Raw genomic sequence first — 20,818 nt, 5'->3', positions numbered from 1 at the left:
GGTACCCTAAATTTATTTTTGTAGATTTTATTTTACCGTTTTATTGCCATGCATGATTTATGTATCCATACCAAATTGCAGCTTTCTAGCACAAATCATCACGGAGCGGAGCCGCGGTCGGATGGACAGACGAACAATACGGACATGACGAAACTATAAGGGTCGGTTGCACCAAACCGTTCTATCACCGTTAAAGCATTCGCTAAATTTGATTGTATGGGAAGTTTCATAGCTCTGTTACGTGACGTTGATCAGTCTGTGTTTGGTGCAACTGGCCCTAAGCCGGTCTAATAAGTGACTACGAAACCCTAAAAAGATTATACTTCTTAATGTATATTTATTTATACAGCTGAATCTGACTTGTTTGCTTTATCGTAGGTAAGCAGAAGTACCTACTTATATTATCGACTTATGTACTAACTGCTTTAGACATTTCGGCGAGGAATATCTTATACACTTGATATGTCAACATGTCATATACAAAGACAAAACCATTTTATCTTAATGTACGTATTTCAGATTCTTATCTGTGGTATGGGTGATAATGGTACATACTTACCTGACTGTATTCTACATCTCGACGAACAAGACAATGAGAACTATAATAGAACGCAACTTCATGTACCAATCTGTTGGCAACGCTTCCTATTGCGTGGACAGTTTCTTCTTCATAAGGTTTGTTTAGTAAAATAATTAAAAAAATTGGACACTTACAAGTAAATGAAAAGTACTATACCTACTTAAATTTTTGTTTTTATTTCCAGTGGCCTACTTGTTACAGTCCTATTCCTAAGAACCGAAGACAAAAAAGCCGCAAGAAGAGAAGAAGTGAAGCAGCAGAAAGATAAACAGGACATTAACAAAAATATGAACGGTTACACGAATTCCGCATTATCGGTATCCGTCATAAGCCAGAGTTCGTTCTGTCAGGACTTACTAGAGAAACCTAAAGGAAAGTTATATACGAAGGGGGAATTTTTCAGTCTAATCAAAAACTTTGTGGTTTTGTTTTTCTATAGAGTTGTGCGACTGTCTCCAGCGTACGCCTTCGTGATTGGTTTAAACGAGATCACTCTTCGGTATACCAACTCGCACTCAGTGTTTGAGCCGGCACAGTACGACCACGTCACTTGTGACCAGTTCTGGTGGAGAAATCTTCTCTACATCAACAACCTGTACTCACAGCGAGAAATGTGTATGGTTTGGTCTTGGTACATGGCCAACGACACGCAATTTTATGTCGTGGGCATAATATTACTGTTGATATCAGTGAAGTAAGTAAACATTAATGAAATCAACAATAAATTGCAATAACTAGATTCAATAATTATTGAGACTAAATTTGGTGCTTATTTGAATTCACCAGGCATCCAAAGTTTGCCGTGAGCTCGCTGGGTGCGATCATGGTGAGCTCCTGGGCCACCACTATCTACATCTCCGTGTCGAGCATGTACAAGGCGCGAATACAAGAGCCGTTTGAAATGTTCGACGGGCTGTACGATAAGCCATGGTCCAGAATTGGTCCCTATTTAGTCGGTAAGGCGATAAACTCTTATAAAAACCCCTCACCGAACTCCCAAGTGGGGCGGCGTTGTCCCTTTTTGCTGTAATATCCATCGAACCTTCCCAAAAAAGTAAACGTTTATATTGTTAGATTGTAAGTAGTACGTTTCAAATATCCCCTTTGTAGGTCAGTGAGCCCGCCCTAAACGCGTTCCACAAAAACCGATGGGCCGGATGAACTATATCGATAACTTCACACAGCTGCCAATCTTTCACTTCACAAAATACGTACCGTATGAGATACCAAGTTATTGTATCATTTCCGTTGGGACTCTCCGAACATTTGGAATACACTTGATGATGCTTTGAATATACTCTTTTCTGATTAGTTTTTTATTATTGTGGAATATTCACAAAGTCTTTAAATAGTTCTACCGCAGATTATAAATAATACAATGTCTAAGTTTCAATATAGTAACGTAGTATAAATATACTATGTAAAAGTAAGCAATAAAAATATTGATTGATACTATTATGTGCAATAATAAAAAAAAATAAAAAAATATATATTTATTCTCAGACAATACAGTCCATATTTGTTAGTATCAACTTACAACCTATGTTATGTTACCTTCCGCACAATAAATTACATAAATTAAATTAGGTAACTTACACACTTTAGATTGCTGATTATCTTGGGCGATTTACCGAACTGCACGTTTGTGAACATGCAATTTGATAAATCGTCCCAAAATACCAGAATCTAACCGCTCGGCTATCATTTTCAGGATCCCGCTGGTGCTCCCGTGTATACGGTGTACCACTGATGCATTCTTTTTTCGCATAATAGCATAAAAATCATCTACATGTGCGTCCGCAAACATGCCAGAAGCACTACAGTATCGCGGAAGCTTCAGCAGGGCCCTGAAAACGTTGTTATACTGGACCCTCAGAGAGTCAAAGGATTTCTGCTTAAAATTAGCCCACAGGCCACTAGTATAAAAACATTGGCAATACGGAATAAAGTAATTTTAACCTCCATGCTACACTTACACTTAGTAATGAAATGCATACTACTACCAAAGAGAATTTTGACGACCAGTTTGGCCTAGTGGATAGTGACCCTGCCTACGAAGCTGATGGTCCCGGGTTCAAATCCTGGTAAGGGCATTTATTCGTGTGATGAGCATGGATATTTGTTCCTGTCATGGGTGTTTTCTATGTATTTAAGTATTTATAAATATTTATATATTATATATATCGTTGTCTAAGTACCCTCAACACAAGCCTTATTGAGCTTACTGTGGGACTTAGTCAATTTGTGTAAATGTGTAATAATGTCCTATAATATTAAAAAAAAAAAAAACTTGTTTACCTGTCAAATTAGAAGCACGAAATTGTCTTAGATTTAAACGCATCTCACTCAATCAATGCATCTTTGCTACTACTATAAAATCATATAATATATCTACACTTAGGAGCAAAACTGTCCCAACAGTAGCATATTAGGAGAATGTAGAGAGGTTGATGTCGATCAAGGGGAGGGGTACATGGTTAATACATAACAGTACTCCTTGAAATTTTCTACAAATCGGCCTAACATATGATGTACTTGGCATTTACGGTTATTTTGTAATTTCGAATCGAAAAGTAGAAAAAAACACATTTTTATTTTTTCCAATATTTCTAGTTCCTCCTATGAAAACTCCGAATAGGAAACCATACATAATTAAGAAATTTAGCCTCTTAAATGCCAAGTACATCATATGTTAGGCCGATTTGTAGAAAATTTCAAGGAGTACTGTTATGTATTAATCATGCCCCTCCCCTTGATCGACATCAACCTCTCCACATTCTCCTAATATGCTACTGTTGGGACAGTTTTGCTCCTAAGTGTATATACTTAAATTAGATTCGTCTTTGAAAGCCATTTTACATACTTACAAAAGGGCACACGACACCATTTCTACCCAGGATACATTTTATAGGAATGAATACTAACAAAACCAATAACTTGAAGGTATGATTGTGGGCTGGTACTTGCACAAGACGAAGTGCCAGGTGAAGATGCCCTACTGGCTGGTGGCCGTCGGCTGGCCGGTGTCGCTCGCCATTATCGGCAGCCTCATCTTCGGGATGGTGGACGGCTACTTTGAGGTCTGGCCGACCGCTTTCTACGTCAGCGTGGGACATACCGGTAAAATACAAACAATAAAGGTTTCCTACAGTTTTCTGCATAACAAAGAATTAAACTATTAAAATAACTTTTTTGTACTGAAGTTTTTCCGATTTTTGGGTTGTTAGTTGGATTGGATTCGAAAATAACAAGGTACGATTATTTCGGTACTTAATTGATGCTGTTATCGTGAAATCGAATATCAGCGCTTTATAAAAGTAGGTACGTACCATTTTTAGTATCAAAGTTAAATTGTTTAGCTGCAAAAATCGATAAAAGTTCGTTTAATTAAAAACTCCTATAGCTCGCAGTATGCATACCATTTTGCCTCTGGACTTCAATAGGTTCCAAAGCTCAAAGCGCACATGCACTGGCTAAAAATAGTGTAGGTAAAGACTTGTGTCTAGAGAATCTGGCGACGTATTTTTTGAACTGGACTCAGAAACTGTGGTTATTAAGTTGAATCTTCTTTACTAAGTTGTATTTCTAAAGAAAACTCAAAATATTTATTACAATTTTTAAACGACGTTGTCTTTCAATGAACAAAGTAGACATTTCAAAAGTCACTATTTGATTACCACCATTGACAAATGAGTCTTTGTTATCAATCTCAAGTCCTTTTAAGCCGCGCTTTGTAAGACTCCAAAAAAGGCTTGACTTGTGAGTGCAATCTCGTAATAGTCGCGTTCGTTCAATTTAGACTCGTATAACTCGAGTTTTTCCCAACTCTAACTAGAAGTAGTCTTTTTATTGCATAAAATAGCCTTCTTTTTCCATTCCGTGAGAGAGATGAAAATAGAAAATGTGACCTTTTTTATAACAGTCCACGGAATTTTGTTTCTCTTTTGCATGGTAGCAAAAAACAAAAATATGTTAAGCTCGAATGTTTATTGTACTTAACTAACTGGATTTTTCCAGTGGCTTACACATTACGAAGATTTAAATAAATTCCATTCTCGGTCGCAGACGGCGGGTACCGCACGGTTTTATAAAGGACGCTGCTAGCAGCTGCCGCCTGCGGTTCACCGCAGATTTGTACCTACCTTAAACAGTTCACTTGACGCATCGTACAGTTGATTCAACCAACTAAAGATTAGGTTTATGGTGTTTATTAAAGTCTGGTAAGATTAGAAGTTATAAATATTTTTGTGTATATGCGCAGCGTGGGGCGTGGCGTTGGCCTGGGTGAGCATCGCGTGCTGCTGTGGCTACGGCGGTTTGGTCAACTCAGTGCTGTCGTACCGGGGGCTGCTGCCCTTGAGCAGGCTCACCTACTGCGCCTACCTCGTACACCCCACTATCATGATGTACACTTGCTTTCTTTTGGATGGGCCCTTCCATTTGCAAAACTCTATGGTGGTCAGTATTTATAACAACTTAACAAAATACACCAAGCTAATACGTTAAATATATTCATCTAGCTCTTTACTAATATTTTTTTAAATAATTAATTGCCGATTAAAAAGTAGGGGAACAAATATCAAAAAGTACATCCAGATTGAGCCTAGATTAAACCCGTGAAATGAGAAATGTATGTACTTTCTCGTAATCTGGTAGTTTATTTAGGTACACTGAGTTAGTTTCGAGTCGATAGCAATCCTGTTTATTCCGATCGAACTGCTTTCACGGAATAGCTTACTGATTTGTACTGTTACTGATTTAAAAAAGTGATTTTGGTCAAGTTCGATAGCATTTGTTTTCACATATCTTATTCAATTACTATGACGTTCTTCAGTGGCTCTATGATGGTTGGGCTTTTATTGTCTAACAACGTGGCCGTCACTTTCTAACAAGAAGGTATGTCAGCGCAAGAATGACATATGACACGATCATTGATAAAAGCACAGTGGACAGAAAATTCATAGTAGAAATGAACAATTATGAGACGACTAACGTGAAATAATTAAATTTATACTCGTGTATACGTAATGTATGTACTTTCAAAACAATACACACCTAAACTTTCTTTCAATTAAGGTCAATACGGATAAGTGTAGGTACGGGGTAAGTGTAACTGGCCTTCATGTTACGTAAACTATTTGAAATTTTGATACTGGTATGTTCAGTTGTCATGAGCAAATGAACGATTTATTCATATTAAGTACTACATGTGACGTTATCAAGCAAATTGTGACACAATCGTCATTTTTAAATCTGTAATTTTTTTAATACCAGTTGCAGTGCACACGAGGCATTTCGATCTATAAAAATCTAAGAAAATTCGTCAAATCCGTTAATTGTAAATAGGTAAGTATCATATATGCTCTTTATTTTTCAAGTTATTTTTATTATTTCTCTAAAATTATGAAAAATAAGAATTGTGCATGCATTTAAAAATGTAACCTATTTAAATAGTGAGTGATTGGGAAATTGTGTCTATTTCACTTGAGGCAAGTGTGACTGTATGATACACTTGCCCCGTATCAGGTATAGTAAACAATTATCGTAATTAATATAATCTTGATAAAATCGTTAGTTTTTGTTCTTTTATTGGTTTCACTTTTATATTTTTTAAAGTTCTAATAAGATCTTTCATTGACTTACCAACCCATCGTGCATCCCTAAGCATCACAATAGTATTATGCAATTTATGGAACAGAACTAGGATTAGGATAACATCGTGAGGAAACTGATACCTATTTTATTAACTCTTTTCCAGGCCGCACTAATCTACAAGGTATTCCCAAAAAAAAAACAAATATATTCCAATAAATCCAAAAACAATTTATTTCACAGATATTACATAATTCATAACAATAAACTATAAATAAACTCAATAATAATAAAAAAGGCTACAAATAAACTTAAAGTATTAATCCAGCTTTGATAATTAATTTGAAGGCAAGTCATATTTTCCGAAAGTGCAATCTAATTTGAACCTTAAATCTGAATGCTAAAGTTGAATTTCTATTGGCGCGTATGTGGTCGATAAATCGTACTATGCCTGGAAAAGGGTTAAGTACAGAAGATATTTTTTGTTTTGTTCAATAATAAAAGCTTTAATAAAAGAGGACTTTCTTAAAAATGCATTTAAAAAAGGCTTTTATTTCGGACATATTTCCATATAAATTCATTAAATACTTAAAATAAAAATTTATAATTAAATTAAACCAACAATTATCAATTTAATTATACTATATAATAATATTAAAAAAGGTTTTCCACCCCACCTAGGAACACATATGCCACAGTTACCCCGGATTTTATTTTTTCATAAATGATAATAACTAACTATGTATACCATATAGATACAAATTAATGAATTATAATCGTTTAGTATCATGGTTATTACGTTTTAAAATTAAAAAGGGCTTTCTAGAATGCACTAACAATGCAGTTACACTTGCCTCATTTTTCTGGGGAAGTTGACTCTGACGCTACTTTCATTTAAGACATTAAATACCATCTAGTAATCATCAAAATAACATAAAACACATTGTTTCCAGCTAAAGTTGAACCGTACCGAATTGTACCTTGGGCAGTGTTCTAAATCCAACTTTATGATCTTGATTTATCTTTTCAAAGCTAACTTTTACAAAAGTATGTCACATTTACCCATATTGTCCTTACTCAAAAGTTGTATGTAGTCTTTTTCTATACTTTTATCATTTTTTTTTATTTTACTGTCCGTAGTGTCTGTACGACAACAGTGAAAGCCAACTCGAAAATTGCTCGAAAACGAAAACATGCAAATAAGAGATCAGTTTTGATTCCCGTAGGACGCGGTGGCGGCGGCGACCCGTGAAACTGCCCCGAACAATCACCGGGAAAAACTTTTAACACTAGAGTCTTGTTATTATTCCCCAGGGCTTCATAATTTATCAACACTGCGTCATATCGCAGTTTTGCATTAAAACTATCGGTCTACTGTTCACTTTAATGGCACACACGAGAGCTCGCTCGCTTCGCACCCCGAATGCGATGCGGCGATAGGATTTTCTCTTTAGTCCCAATGACTGCGAGCACAGTTTTCAATTATTGCTATAATTTGGAATATGTTTTCATGTAGGAAATATTTTTCAGAAGCTGGAAATGCGTGCCCAAGGATGGTTAGAGTGGATATATTTGTAATATAAAAATAATTTATTTTTGGGCACTCACGTTTCCCGGTTTCAACGAGTACAGTTAATAGGCATCGCGGGGGCATTAAATCAATCGATCTCGGCTCCGCCTCCGCAAAGCACTTGTGCAGCCGAAGCACATCGTTTGTCGAACAACTTTGTTCGTTAAATTGAATATCTAACGGAGTTCATTTTTAGGGTAAAACAAGAACCCTTCAAAGTGTTCCACCGCGGAGTATAAAAGCGGATTCGGAATGGAGATTATGGAGATGCGTCTGTTAGATTATTATTTATAAATTGTATTATGTATGAAACTGACCTGTTTCTCTGACGTCCAATGTTGATAAATATTCACTATTTAAACAATAAACTCAATATAACGTGAAGTTTACACAATTTGTGATTTATGTGGGTACGATACGAAACCACGGTTGATTAGAGAAACATGGATAGTGGTAACTCAGAGACAGTAGTTAACCTACTAATAAGATTTGTTAACTATTTAAAAGTGATTATATTATGTATTAATATTACTTATTAGAAATTATGTATTACGGAGTTTATTGAAAAGATGTTGTGATCATTTTATTCTGCATTATTCGATAAATGAGAAGATACGTTTGTGACGTCACTTCTCGAACGACAAATGGCATGATTAACCAGTTGCGAGTGGCTGGTTAGCAGTGGATATAAAAGGGCCCGACCCATTTCATTTGGATCATTCTCATTGTGATTCTTCGTTGCGCTGCAGCACTGAGTTAATCGTCGCCACAGGAATATTGAAAGTTGAGTAAATACTATGTTGATCATTATGTTAATGTTTTTGTACTTACTTGATTAATTTGATGAATTAATTATTAAATAATATATTGGTGAATTATAAAGTATTAGTGATTGTATTTATTAGTTGTTGATGATAAGGTTAATAAATTGGTTTATTAACTATAATAAAAAGGTTTTATTTTCAATTATATTTGTTAATTATTCTAGTGATTGATTTAGCAGTTTCAAATCATTCTGAATCAAGGTAAATAAATAACTTGATGACAAGTTATGCCTAATTTATACAGCTAACTTAGTGTTATCAAGCAGTATTGAGAATTTAAGGTAATATTTACTATTAATTCTGTTTCAATTGCTTGTTTACATAGCAGCAGGGTTTGCTTTTATCTGCTCGGACATCCAATTTAATTTAATATTCTAACACGTCCGTATTCATTCATTCAGTTTGACAATATCCGACGGGCATTCAATATACGTCCTTTTCATGGAGGCTAAATAATAAGGAGCTCACTCGGTGTCAGTTGGCGCTCCACATTCATCCCGCGCACGTCGCGGCAGCGATCCAACAGAGCGGAAACTTTTATGCATTATGTCGGTAACGAGATGTTTTATTGTTTCAGATAATTTCGTACTCAGGGTACGCTGTGATGGCGTTCGTCACGTCGTTCGTGATCTCGCTCGCGTTCGAAGCGCCCGTCGTGAGGCTGCTCAAGATCGTCAGCGGCGGACACCGCAAAAGCAAAAGCCATTAATACGCTTCATCTAGTTGTAATAATATTTAGACGCGGTTAATAGCTAGAATAAGTTAAACGTTTCGCTTGTCCATATTGGAACGAAACTATGTACTGAGCTATTTGTAGTAGCTGCGTAGGTTTATTTATACATACTTTATTAATCCATATCGTGGCCACCGTACAAAATAATAAAGTATGCGGCGGCGTTGCATTGTACAGGACTTCAGCCGAACTTGGACTAAATTGATATGCAGGGCACGTGAAGAGCAATGCCTTGCTAGTCGCAGCCAGCAAATTGGGAATCCGGCCCCTTTAGACCAACCAACGAAGGCGTAGTTACCTCAAAGTATTTAGTATTTATCAGTCTTAAAAGTATTGTGAATCAAATACGTAAAACGCACCTAATAGACATATTGAATATTCCAAGAAAAGACACTTAAATAAGTATGTACTTTTCAGTTTATTTTTGTCTTTCAGGCCAATTCGAGCTTTAGTTATTCCATCTGTTTACAATATGATAGTGATTCGTATTTAAAGAAATATCACTTTAGACACTGAAAGATCTGTATCATATTGGAAACAGATGGGATAACTAAAACTTAAATTGGCCTGCCAATCAACTGTTCAAAATTAACGTAAGAAAAGTAATAACGAAAAGGAGTAGGGTATTGGAAACTGTGATATTATACGAGTACTACAGAGTATTTCCAGCCGTGCTCTCAGGTGCATAAACATTAGATGGCTTAAAAAAGCCGGTGGTTATGTTAAATTTGACTGACATATTTTCTAGTTTTGATATAAATTTAGGAGGAAAGGAAATGAGAACCCTGCTAATAATCAACCCTTATTTCGTCCACTTTTTGCCACTTTGTTATTACAGAGACAAAAAAAACTCTAAAAAAATTGTAACGTTCTCATATCATTTACGGGCATTGGATATTCCACTTTCCCCGACTATCTAGTAAAGTTGACGTATTCTCAAACAATAAAGCTTAGTTCATATAGAATTGGCACATAATTAGCAATGTTTAAAAAATAATAATTCCATTGCGGGAAAAAATTTACAGTTACAGTTCAATCACCAACCTTCAAAGTATTAATAGTGAAAATATTATTTTTCTAGCTTCATGCATTTTAAAGTTTTGGACCATGAAAATTGAGAACAGGAGATTGATCGTGCACAAATGCTTCGAAAATTCTTATCGATCCCGGACAAAGACAGCAGCAAACTTAGTCGCTTAAGATGCTAAAAGCTAGTATTTATAGAGTCATAAAACGTTACAAGGAAACTCTATCAGCCGACAGGAAAATACAAACTAATCGGAGGTGTGGGAAAAATAACAAGATTTTGGGAAAAAAGTCCCAAGGTCACTCAAACAAAATTCAGGACGGTCTAATTACGTTTTATCCCAAAAATTCAAAGAAACTTCTAGAAAGATAAAATGATTCACCTCAGAGGTGGCTATAAGAGCTACCGAGCAATAAAATAGCCAAATCGGACTGTTAAACAGATCCGACAAGCTAAAACACTAGCTCGACTATTATACGACCCAGTATTGACAAAATTCGAAGGTTGCTTATTGTTGGACGAAAGACGAAAAGACGTATGTAAAACTCGATTTTAATCAACTACTCAGTTCGAAGTTTTATATGGCCAATAATAGAGGTACTGTACCCAAAAAATATAAGTTCGTGAAACTTATTATATAAACAAAAAAACATATGATATGGCAAGGAATTTACAATTGCGGCTGTAAGACGAAAAGTTTTATAACAGTCAACAATGAAGTCGAACCTTTATATTAAAGAGTGCTTAGAGAAATGAGTATTGCCATTTATTAGAACCCATAACGGTCCTGTGAAATGCTGGCCAGATTTAGCCAGCTGCCACTATTCAAAAAAAGTTTTGGCATGGTGTGCTAATAATCAGGCCAATTACATACGCCGCGAGATGAATCCTTCGAATTGTCCCCGATTTCAATCTATCAAAAACTACTGGGCAATCATGGAAAAAAAATTAAACAAGACTAGTCAAATTGTCCAGGGTATCAATTCATTGCGATCTACAAGAAATCAACACGCCAAAAATGTCGACAAAAGTGTTGTGCAGAAAATGACGGGGTCTCATTATTTACATTTAGTTCGTAATTATTTACATAACAGAGATTTTTTATTTATTTATACATATTTGAAAGCTAAATATATTACTATTTAAAATTCACTTATTACATTCATTTATTTATTTAAAAAAATAACAATCTTCTAGTGCGTACCAATTCTATATGAACTATGCTTTAGTACCAAGGCCTGTCGACTTCCTTAGAAAGATATGACGCTTCATAATTGCGCATGTGTGGTCTGACGCTCTGGAAATAGATACCAGTTATTAATATAAAAATATTTTGCTACAGCAACATTGCTCCTATCTGACTTTGTCTATTCAACTTTGGGAACAAATAAAATCATTTTTATCAAATATTTTGATTTATGTCACACTACCATATGTAAATTTTATTATTTTATATAAATTATTACCTATTTCAGTTTGTCTTTGTCTATGTTCATAAAATCTATGGAGGTCAGAGGCACATATACCGTCCATAAAGCCTTGCACTTGGGTCTGGCCGGTTAGAACATAGACAAAAGTCTGCAATGTCAATGCTGTCAAAGTAATTGACTATTTTCATTTTCAAAACTATCAGTTTTCATATAAAATGATTAAATAACGATTTATGTTCTTGAAATAGATTTATTGATTAATTTTTAAAATTAAAAATCCACCGCACAGTATCTCCGCTCAGACTCGGTTAAAGTTTAATCCATTGTACTAAACTAAGAAACAACAATTATTTCAAGGTAAGAAATATTTTAATCTATAAATAAAATAAGTGTACTATTGCCAAATTCAAATACATAAATTTAATCTTACCACCCTCTTAAGTCCCACGGACGCCCTATCGCATCCAAAATTACAATCAAAATTCATCATAGATGTAAAATTTAACATTGTTTTAGCCGGCAATTTAGAACTCTGGTAGCTATTAGCAAGGTTAGTAATTAGGGACATAGGTTATAGTATTGTTTAAAATGTGACTGTTTTGTTTTAGAGGGTGAACTTGAGAAAATAATCCATCATTTCCTTGGAAAGGCTCAAAATCAAAAGGCACGGATCCGCCACATAATTCCGACTAGTTGTAGTTTCTCGGTGACCATCAACAAGACCGCTGCATTGAGCTGTGGAGCAGAAAGTGTCCGACAATCGGATAGATGTAATAACAACTTTGTCTGTCATATATTCATGTATTTTTAGTTTTATAGGCTGATATATGTGATATGATTACAATTTACACTAATTGCAATTGTGGAGTAAAATCAGATGTGCCAATGATCATGTTTTAGATACATAAAAAGCTATATTAAATGCAATAAATAGTATATGTATATATATATAAAATTGTTTTTATCATGAAGATTTTAATGACTTCTATTTATTGTTATGAAGGTAATCTGGGAATTAAAACATGCGCTAAAAATAGGCGACCTAAGCATAAATAACGCCTTAAAAAAATCAAAAGATAATAATCACACGCACAGGATAGGTTAACTATTTGGTACCCACATCAATAATGAACCGAAATTACCGACCTGTGGTCTCATTGAATAAAATTCATATAGGTATGTAGATATTATATGGAAGTGTCACAGTTAGTTCAACAAGCCCCGACCGATACATAAATTTGTATAGAAAATGACTTTTTTCCTGCCTATTGTATGTTTTTCGAACGAATTAAGCTCTTTTGATCCTAATATATAGGAATACAAATATTTATAACTTGATAATAAACCGTATTGTTACCTTTTATATTGAAAAAACTTCAAAATATAGATATCATAATCTCTTAGGACAAAAGATGCCTGTGATTTTGATTAATATAATATGTAACAATATTTTTTTATTTGGTAAATACTAATTTGAAAACCTCACCCTAACAAAAACAAAAATAAAAAAATACAAAAAGAAATTCCGTCGCCGGGATTCGAACCCAGAACCACTAGCTAGAACTGGATCACTACCTACCAAAACCCGCCAGGCTAAACCGGTTGTCAATTTTAGTACTGAGATACAAAGAGAGCGCCACTAGTATAAACGAACTTTTGAAAGGGACATTTTTTTGTATGGAGTTAGCGTTCTTCTCCTAGTGAGTATTATATTCTTTGTTTAGTACCTATCTTCCTATTCATTATTTACTGACACTGATACTCGTGCTTCGTTGACTTAGTTAACTGATAGACGTTTCCGTCGTTGAAATGCCAGGTTTCAAATCATTGTAGAGTCTGTTCGGAAAGACAAGAGTCGTGGAATGTATTGGGCCACATTATACATTCCACGACTCCGCTCTTTCCGCACAGACTCTACTCTACTTGACAGTACTGAACATACATATTTTATACAATGTCATTAAGGCTTTAAATGTATCAATAAAATATTACCCCTTGAACATTATTACTTTTGTTCTAAAGGTTAAAAAACAACAGATGTATAATGATAAGTAATTAAAGCTTCAAATGTATTGTATTATGATGTAATTAGTGGACTGAAAGTGACATGTAAAAAACGTTATTTTATTAATAAATGTAAGATCGATTGATGGGTAAATTGCAAAATATAAGAACCTGTAATTAGTCTCAAGTTAATTGATTCCATTGTGTTACGAAAATTAAATAGGGTAGTGTCACCAATAAATGAACGATTAATCTACTACCCCAAATATATTTTGTTCTGTATGATTGAACGCGTTTTCAAGTAGTTTATTTTTTTGTATGATTCAGTATATGATCGAGTTTAGATTAAACTACTCCGAACTATATAATTATTATTTAGTATTTTTATAAAAAATAATAAGGGCCGGAATAGACCAGTTTTCGCAGAAGATGAACAATGTGACCTAAGTATAGATAATAGCCTTCAGACCCTCCTGTATAAATTTGTAAAAAATAAATAAGTTATAGTATTCGAAAGATACTTAGTTTTTCATAGACCCTTATGATTTGAATTGCCTAAAAGCAATGTGAGTAAAAATTAAATGGTAATTTTATAGATCACATCCTAAAACATGAACCAATAAAAATTTGTTAGTTTTGGTCACGATTTCGATGAATTAATGGATATTAATTTATTGGAATAAAAGTTAAAAGTTGCCTATCATTATATTCCCTACGTTCAAGTTTTGGACAAAGATTTGAACCAAGTTAACCTCTGCTTCGCTTAGTAGCAGATATACTCCATATTCAACTACAACATTAATATAATATAATCATGATTGCTATATAAACTAACCTAAAAATAATCACGTAAGATATACATATAAGTAAAAAGTTACGTTCATATTTATATTAGTAGAGATTAATTGATGCTATCAAAGCTGTATTCCCAGAAAATTAATAAAAGCATTAGAAAAATTAAGTCTTGTCTAAAAGTTGAACGCCATTCATCTATTGGCTCAATCGCCCAATGTTTTAATTGAACCAGGACTTAAACGGCAAAAACGAGTTTTTATTATTATTATATGAAGTTTTTTTTATTTCATACAATAATTAAAAAAAAAAATTCTGAATAACGTAAACACTAGAAAAATTTGTATAGAATCAATATTTGTATTATTCTAGTTTATCTATACTTATATATCCTAAGAAACCGTGTTTTGGCGCGAAGAAAGTAGGTACGCGGCGACCGCTCATGTCATGACCGCATGGGTAATGTAAGCGTCGGGATTCCAGTTTTAGTATAAAATATTTTAAGGCTGTAAAGTATGTCAGGATTTAATTATTTCGATTTTTAAGCCATCGTCTGGGGTCTGTGTAAATTGTATTGTATTTATCCCAGCATTTTTCCACGTTATAAAGGAAAGCGCCTACGGCTCAATGTGTTAAATAAAAATTGCTTAATTGCCGCACCCCAACGGAATAAATTAACTTCAGACTAATGACAGGTTTTTTTACAATCAAACCTGATCCAGAAATTCGTTTTATATTTATCGGCATTTGTAACATTTTCATTAAAACAATATTTTACTCTACTTACATCTAAAGTTATTAAATTTTTTGAAAAATAACATTGTTAAAATCAAGGTCGATGGCCCATGGCATATTCATATACAGTATGTGGCCTGTATCTGAGCACACCCGGTATACTATATAACCGACCATGAAACAAAGGCATTAGTAATAATACGCTCAAATAGAATAGATTTAAGCGATTACATTGTTGCAATGATTTAACTATGTATTTGAGTTTCACACGAACTTAATTTTGGGCTAATGTTCTTCTGAAATGCTCGCCGGACTATGAAGTGGTAAATGAAGTAGCTCAAGTATAGCTGGAAATTTTAGTGCTTTCTCGCAGAAATGGAGTTGTATGTCTCATAAGTGAGGAAGTACTAAAATATGTATCTGTTACGATTTAAGTTTTAGATAGTTACCAAGGGATGTGTTCATTATTTAAATACCTGCCTTATAGTTAACATGATTCCAATCAAAATAAGACATTTAGCTACTTTAACATGATTTGTGTGCGATATTCATAACATCTTACATAAGTTTTATGTCCATGTAATACAGTCAGTATTAGACATAGGACCTTAAAGGACGAAAGAAAAAAAAGAACTTATTTTATTCAAGTATCTACAATAGTTTCAAGCACTATTCGAACTCCAACACGTAAACCTGTATTTGCTGCTGAATGTAGAATGTGAGCAATGCGTCTATTACCTATTATTATTTCATGAGTCCATTAGGATTTAATGTATAGTGTTCACTAAAGGATCTTATTAGATGGATGTTGTAACAAGGCGCCGCAGTAAAGATTTATGTTTTTTTGTTCTTTTTTCAGAGAAATATATGAGTTCAAAATAAGATTCTACGGTTTTACTTACTAAGTGAAATCTACAGATAACTTAATTACTTACCTAAATTTTGCCAGTACCTATATAAATAATTAATCAACATAATAATATTCGTACAACAAACAGAAACAATGCATTTGTTACAAAGTTCTCACGTTTAGAAGTACCAACATGCATCTTTATCTGTCACTCTGATTACGCTTTAATGGGAGTAAAAGAGAAAGATGCCCGCATTTTGCGATCTTCGTTGTTCGCGGTAGGCTGCCAGGATATTTAAGGGATTGGGCTGTCGCGAAATCGTCAAATTTGTGCGAACATCGCATTTTTCATCCAACTAAACTTCTAAAGCAAAACGGTCAACCAATTAACTACAAAGGAAGCCACGCAGAGAGAGCCCACCGTCACTCTTGCAAGAAAATCCTGGACGTGTCATTGTATGGTATTGAGACTTCTTATACAGTTAAAATTATATATATTATTTACCTTTTATTGAACCGATTGAACCTTAATAAAGAGCCTTGATAAAGGTTTAATTATAGGATAGGATAATCGTCAGCGAGATTGCAAAGAAAGCTGTGTGAAAATAAATAATCGTTTATCGCGCGACTGCTGCTGTAGTGGGGGCACGTACGTGGGGTCACGTGTATAGCGTAAACTATACTGCCCCACCACACATAACAACCGCAAGTGACATTGGAAAAATTGTTTCAACTTGGAATTTAATGCGTGAGAATGGGGCAAACGATTGAACGAGGCTCTGACTGTCATTTTCGGTTGATTTGAGTGGGTGGGTATTATATACCGTAGCTAAACGATACAAAGTTTTACTTTAAATCTGAAAATATAACTTGATATAATTCGATTGAATATTTGCAGACGACCTTACACAGGTCCTTGTGTTATTCTAACAAAAAAGTTAGACATACCGGTTTCAGATATTAAATAAGTCAACTTCCTTCTAGATTATTCACTCAAACAAGTTTTTTATTACTTAACTTTAGATCGGGCACGCGCGAGACTTGAAACGTCGAGTTTTTAGCATAAATCAAATTTTCAAACAAATTAAATAGGTAAAACAAGAAAAAATATCGATGAAGGAGGCAATACGAACTTACCAGACAGAAATATCTTCCGTTCATTTTTCCACTTCGTTATTTTCTCATTATTTTACGTTAAGCTGTCATGCCCAAGAAATCAATAAAACATTGTCTCCTAACTATAAAAAATCTACAGCGGCAAAAAATAGGACCTTGCCAGATTATCAAACCAATTATAAATGATTTACCAGTGTGGGCCTATGACAATTAATCAAAACCATTTACAATTTTAATGGGATCGGAGTAATACTCGTAATAAAACGAAGCAATCTATAGGTTCAAATAAAACATCAGCGCGCGGAAAGGAATGTGTTAAGGTTCATCCAGCAGACTTTTTGATAAAACGTAGCGCTTTTTTAGAACATAACACAGTTACCAAAACATATGAACGCAATATTCAGGCCTTTCTCTAGGAAATTCATCTATTCAAAACCTAATTTCTTGACTCGAAAAAAAACACGAACATAGTCCGAAGGAACCTTAAACATGATGAAACAACAACAAAACAATTATTGCTAAAAATATGATAATGGTTTCCAAAAATGCAAAACCTCGGAACGACATGCATCCGGAACAAACGTGCCAAATATACAGCGGCAGTACCCCGCCGCACAGCCAACGATATTTAAATTAAATTAAATATCATTTATTTTCAGACAACTAAGGCCCATACCTACATACATACCTTAAAAACTAACATACATACAATAATAAAAATCTTAGAATGTAATAATCATTTTGATGACGCAGTTTTCGGTTGCGCCACCTGTTCCGGTGCGGGATTTGGCAGATTCCCACGAAACCGCCGAAATATGACACCCTTCGGCCAGAAGTCTACGCTCGCGATGGTTTCCAGCAGCGGCCGCGGGACGCGCACCACAAACGAGCTGAAGTGAACGTAATGCCGCGATCGCAGCTGGAATACTTTCAGCTCGTAACGGATCTTCTTGCGGATATATTCCACCACATCTGCCGTGGCGGAAACATGCAGGCGTGATACATATAGTGCCGTATTCGGTGTGGCAACCCTCAGACCAGAAGCAATATCTGGCTCTGCAGTGCCACACTGGGTCTTGCGAGGCGCCTTGCGCGGCCTCCTCTCCTTCGATGCCTGTGTGAATCCTTTCGTGGCGGGGGGCGGCTTCTCATCACGAGAAACACGTTTAGGCACCCTTGAAGGTGCTTTTCTCAGTTTTGCAGCAGCAGCATAATCGCGATGAGAAGACGCGGCGTGCGGGGTGCGGGGGGGGGGGGGCGTCGGCGGGGACAGGCGTCATATCGCTCGTTGCTGACCCAGCATTGCACATAATTGCACGCGCATCACTCCACGAGCCCAAGTCAGTGGCCTCGTGTGACCTACATGCCGAAACAGTGTCACGAAGCGTCGCCACCTCGACACGGAGTTCACAAATGGTGTTATTTACCACCTCTAACTTGGACTGCACCTCTGTCAGACTTGTCTTCAGGAATGTAATGTCCTTCTGCAGCCTGGTGACGTCGACGTGATCGAAGGTGCGGCGGTACCCGGCGGTAACCGGCGGAATATCTTTGAGCCAGACCGGGGATCACAACCCTTCTCCCTGAAACGCCGCCTTAAATCTTTGGTAAAACTTTGATTACCGTTTAGCGTAAGGTTTCAAGTACATATATTCAATTGGATATACGAGTATAATACATATGCCTGATATTTTAGTCTCTTTACTTGGTATCGTAGTAATAGTATCTAGTCGTAAATTCCCGGCCACCCGTATCATCATTAGGGCTTGCAATGGACCAATTTTCAGATATTACAATTCCGGAATTGGGACTTATGTACTTTAATTAGATTTTATTACGTTTAATACTGAAAATCGTTAATAAACTACACTATGCTCGTGTTATTAGCCGTCGCTGACTAATTTCTCAAGTCTAGCAGCATTAAACATCGTTTTTTTTTACTTTTGATACTTACATGCTAAGATTCGTTTTTTTAGCATTAGAAAGAATGTGATGGATATTTGACATGTATTTTTATTGAATAACGCGTTTGAAACACAATTATTATGTAACAATTATAAATCATATAAGATTGAAAAATAAAACATTACTTTGCTGTCATAAGTAAAAGTTACCTATTTCTAAAAAGCGTTTTTCAATAATAAGACACGTCAAGATTTGATTGCTTGCCCTTTTTTTCTAATGCTCAAAACGAAGTATACAGCAAAACCATACATCTATACTTTCCCAGAAATCTACCTATGCGAATTTTTAAATTAAAATTTATAAATATTTGGATTTTTCATTCACAATTCAGAAAGAAGTTTCCTTAATGAAAGATTTCGGATCCTGTAGCGGAACATATTATATTCTGAATTAGGAACTAGTAAAGAAAAAACCGAATTTGAAAAACGTATCGTTTAAGTACCCATATTTTGCATTAAGTCTATGAGCCATTGCAGTTATTATTTTACACTTCATAAAAAGGCTCATCCGGCTGAATGTAGCGCTAATATAGTACATTACGATACAAGTGCGAAAAATAGGAAATTCGAAACGAGTGGCGATAAATTAAAACACGACCGAAGGGAGTGTTTTAAATCGACACGAGTTGCGAATTACCTATTCGCACATGTATCGTACAACGTTTTACAGTACATATGGCCCTTTAAATGTTCGACACAGTAACATAATATGCTACTTCTCGCACTAGTGCTATAAAGTAGCCCCATATGTACTGTAAAAATAATTTTAACCATTTAGCCCATTTGGTTTAATCTTAATAAGGCTTGAGTTTTGGGCACTAATCGGCAATGCACAAAGGTAATAGGTATAGCTATATACTTTAATACATAGAACACAACCTTAGCTCAGGAACAAATAATCGTTATAAACACAATAAATGCCCTTACCGAGATCGGAACCCCAGGACCTTCATCTTCGTAAACAGAGCCACTACTTACTAGGCTACGCAGCCGTTATATTTAAACATTATATAAAATTACGCATCAAATGGTTTGCTAGCATCCGTAGTTTCCCCAAATAAATACGCCGTATCATTAAAGTGAATAAAGGTGACCATAGTAATGAAATGCTAAAATAAGTGGTGCAATAACGGCACTACTCAATTTATTGATATTTCTCGATTAATAATACTACTAACTAATTTCTATCGAAACAACACTTTCTTTGATGAACGTAAAGTATCAGAATTTAATTTTTTTTTAGTTTTTTATTAAAAAATCTAATAAAAATATGGTGAGCCCCAATTCCGGAACCAGTTCCGGAATTCCGGAATTGGGACCCAATATCGAAAATCAGTTCCGGAATTGGAAACCGTCCGATATTGCAAGCCCTAATCATCATGTCGGCCTTCCCATCTGTGCGTCAGGGTTGATGCGCAGTTGAGATACTATCTATCGCGATTAAATTTATTAGACAGATGCTGAGTTGGGTCTTGTTGAAAAAAGGTTGTTACAAAATGCTCAGCTTTATTTATGTGTCAATAAAAGTACTCAAAAAGTCAATAATTGCTTTCCTTACAAATTGTCATACGAATATTGAATTTTTAGATACCTAGGTAACA

General features: G+C 35.1%; 1 protein-coding gene and 1 long non-coding RNA gene across 3 annotated transcripts in view; both read left to right on the top strand.

The window, feature by feature from the left end:
- Positions 1 to 11,556, top strand: part of LOC133523091 (nose resistant to fluoxetine protein 6-like) — a 63,237-nt gene extending 51,681 nt beyond the window's left edge. For both annotated transcript variants that reach the window (XM_061858610.1, XM_061858601.1), the window contains 6 exons: positions 520 to 675; positions 765 to 1,274; positions 1,367 to 1,536; positions 3,524 to 3,700; positions 4,842 to 5,038; positions 9,144 to 11,556. In XM_061858610.1, coding sequence (XP_061714594.1) covers positions 520 to 675; positions 765 to 1,274; positions 1,367 to 1,536; positions 3,524 to 3,700; positions 4,842 to 5,038; positions 9,144 to 9,275 — 1,342 coding nt within the window. In that variant the 3' untranslated portion in view covers positions 9,276 to 11,556. The remainder of the gene's footprint in view (positions 1 to 519; positions 676 to 764; positions 1,275 to 1,366; positions 1,537 to 3,523; positions 3,701 to 4,841; positions 5,039 to 9,143) is intronic.
- Position 11,557: 1 nt separating this feature from the next.
- LOC133523268 (uncharacterized) lies at positions 11,558 to 12,516 on the top strand. The gene is made up of 2 exons (XR_009800208.1): positions 11,558 to 12,113; positions 12,365 to 12,516. It is a non-coding gene; the product is annotated as an uncharacterized LOC133523268 (long non-coding RNA).
- The last annotated feature ends 8,302 nt before the right edge of the window (positions 12,517 to 20,818 follow it).

This window comes from Cydia pomonella, chromosome 1, assembly GCF_033807575.1.
Source record: "Cydia pomonella isolate Wapato2018A chromosome 1, ilCydPomo1, whole genome shotgun sequence".
NCBI classification, from domain to species: domain Eukaryota; kingdom Metazoa; phylum Arthropoda; class Insecta; order Lepidoptera; family Tortricidae; genus Cydia; species Cydia pomonella.
This window is presented reverse-complemented; position numbering and strand designations above follow the sequence as displayed.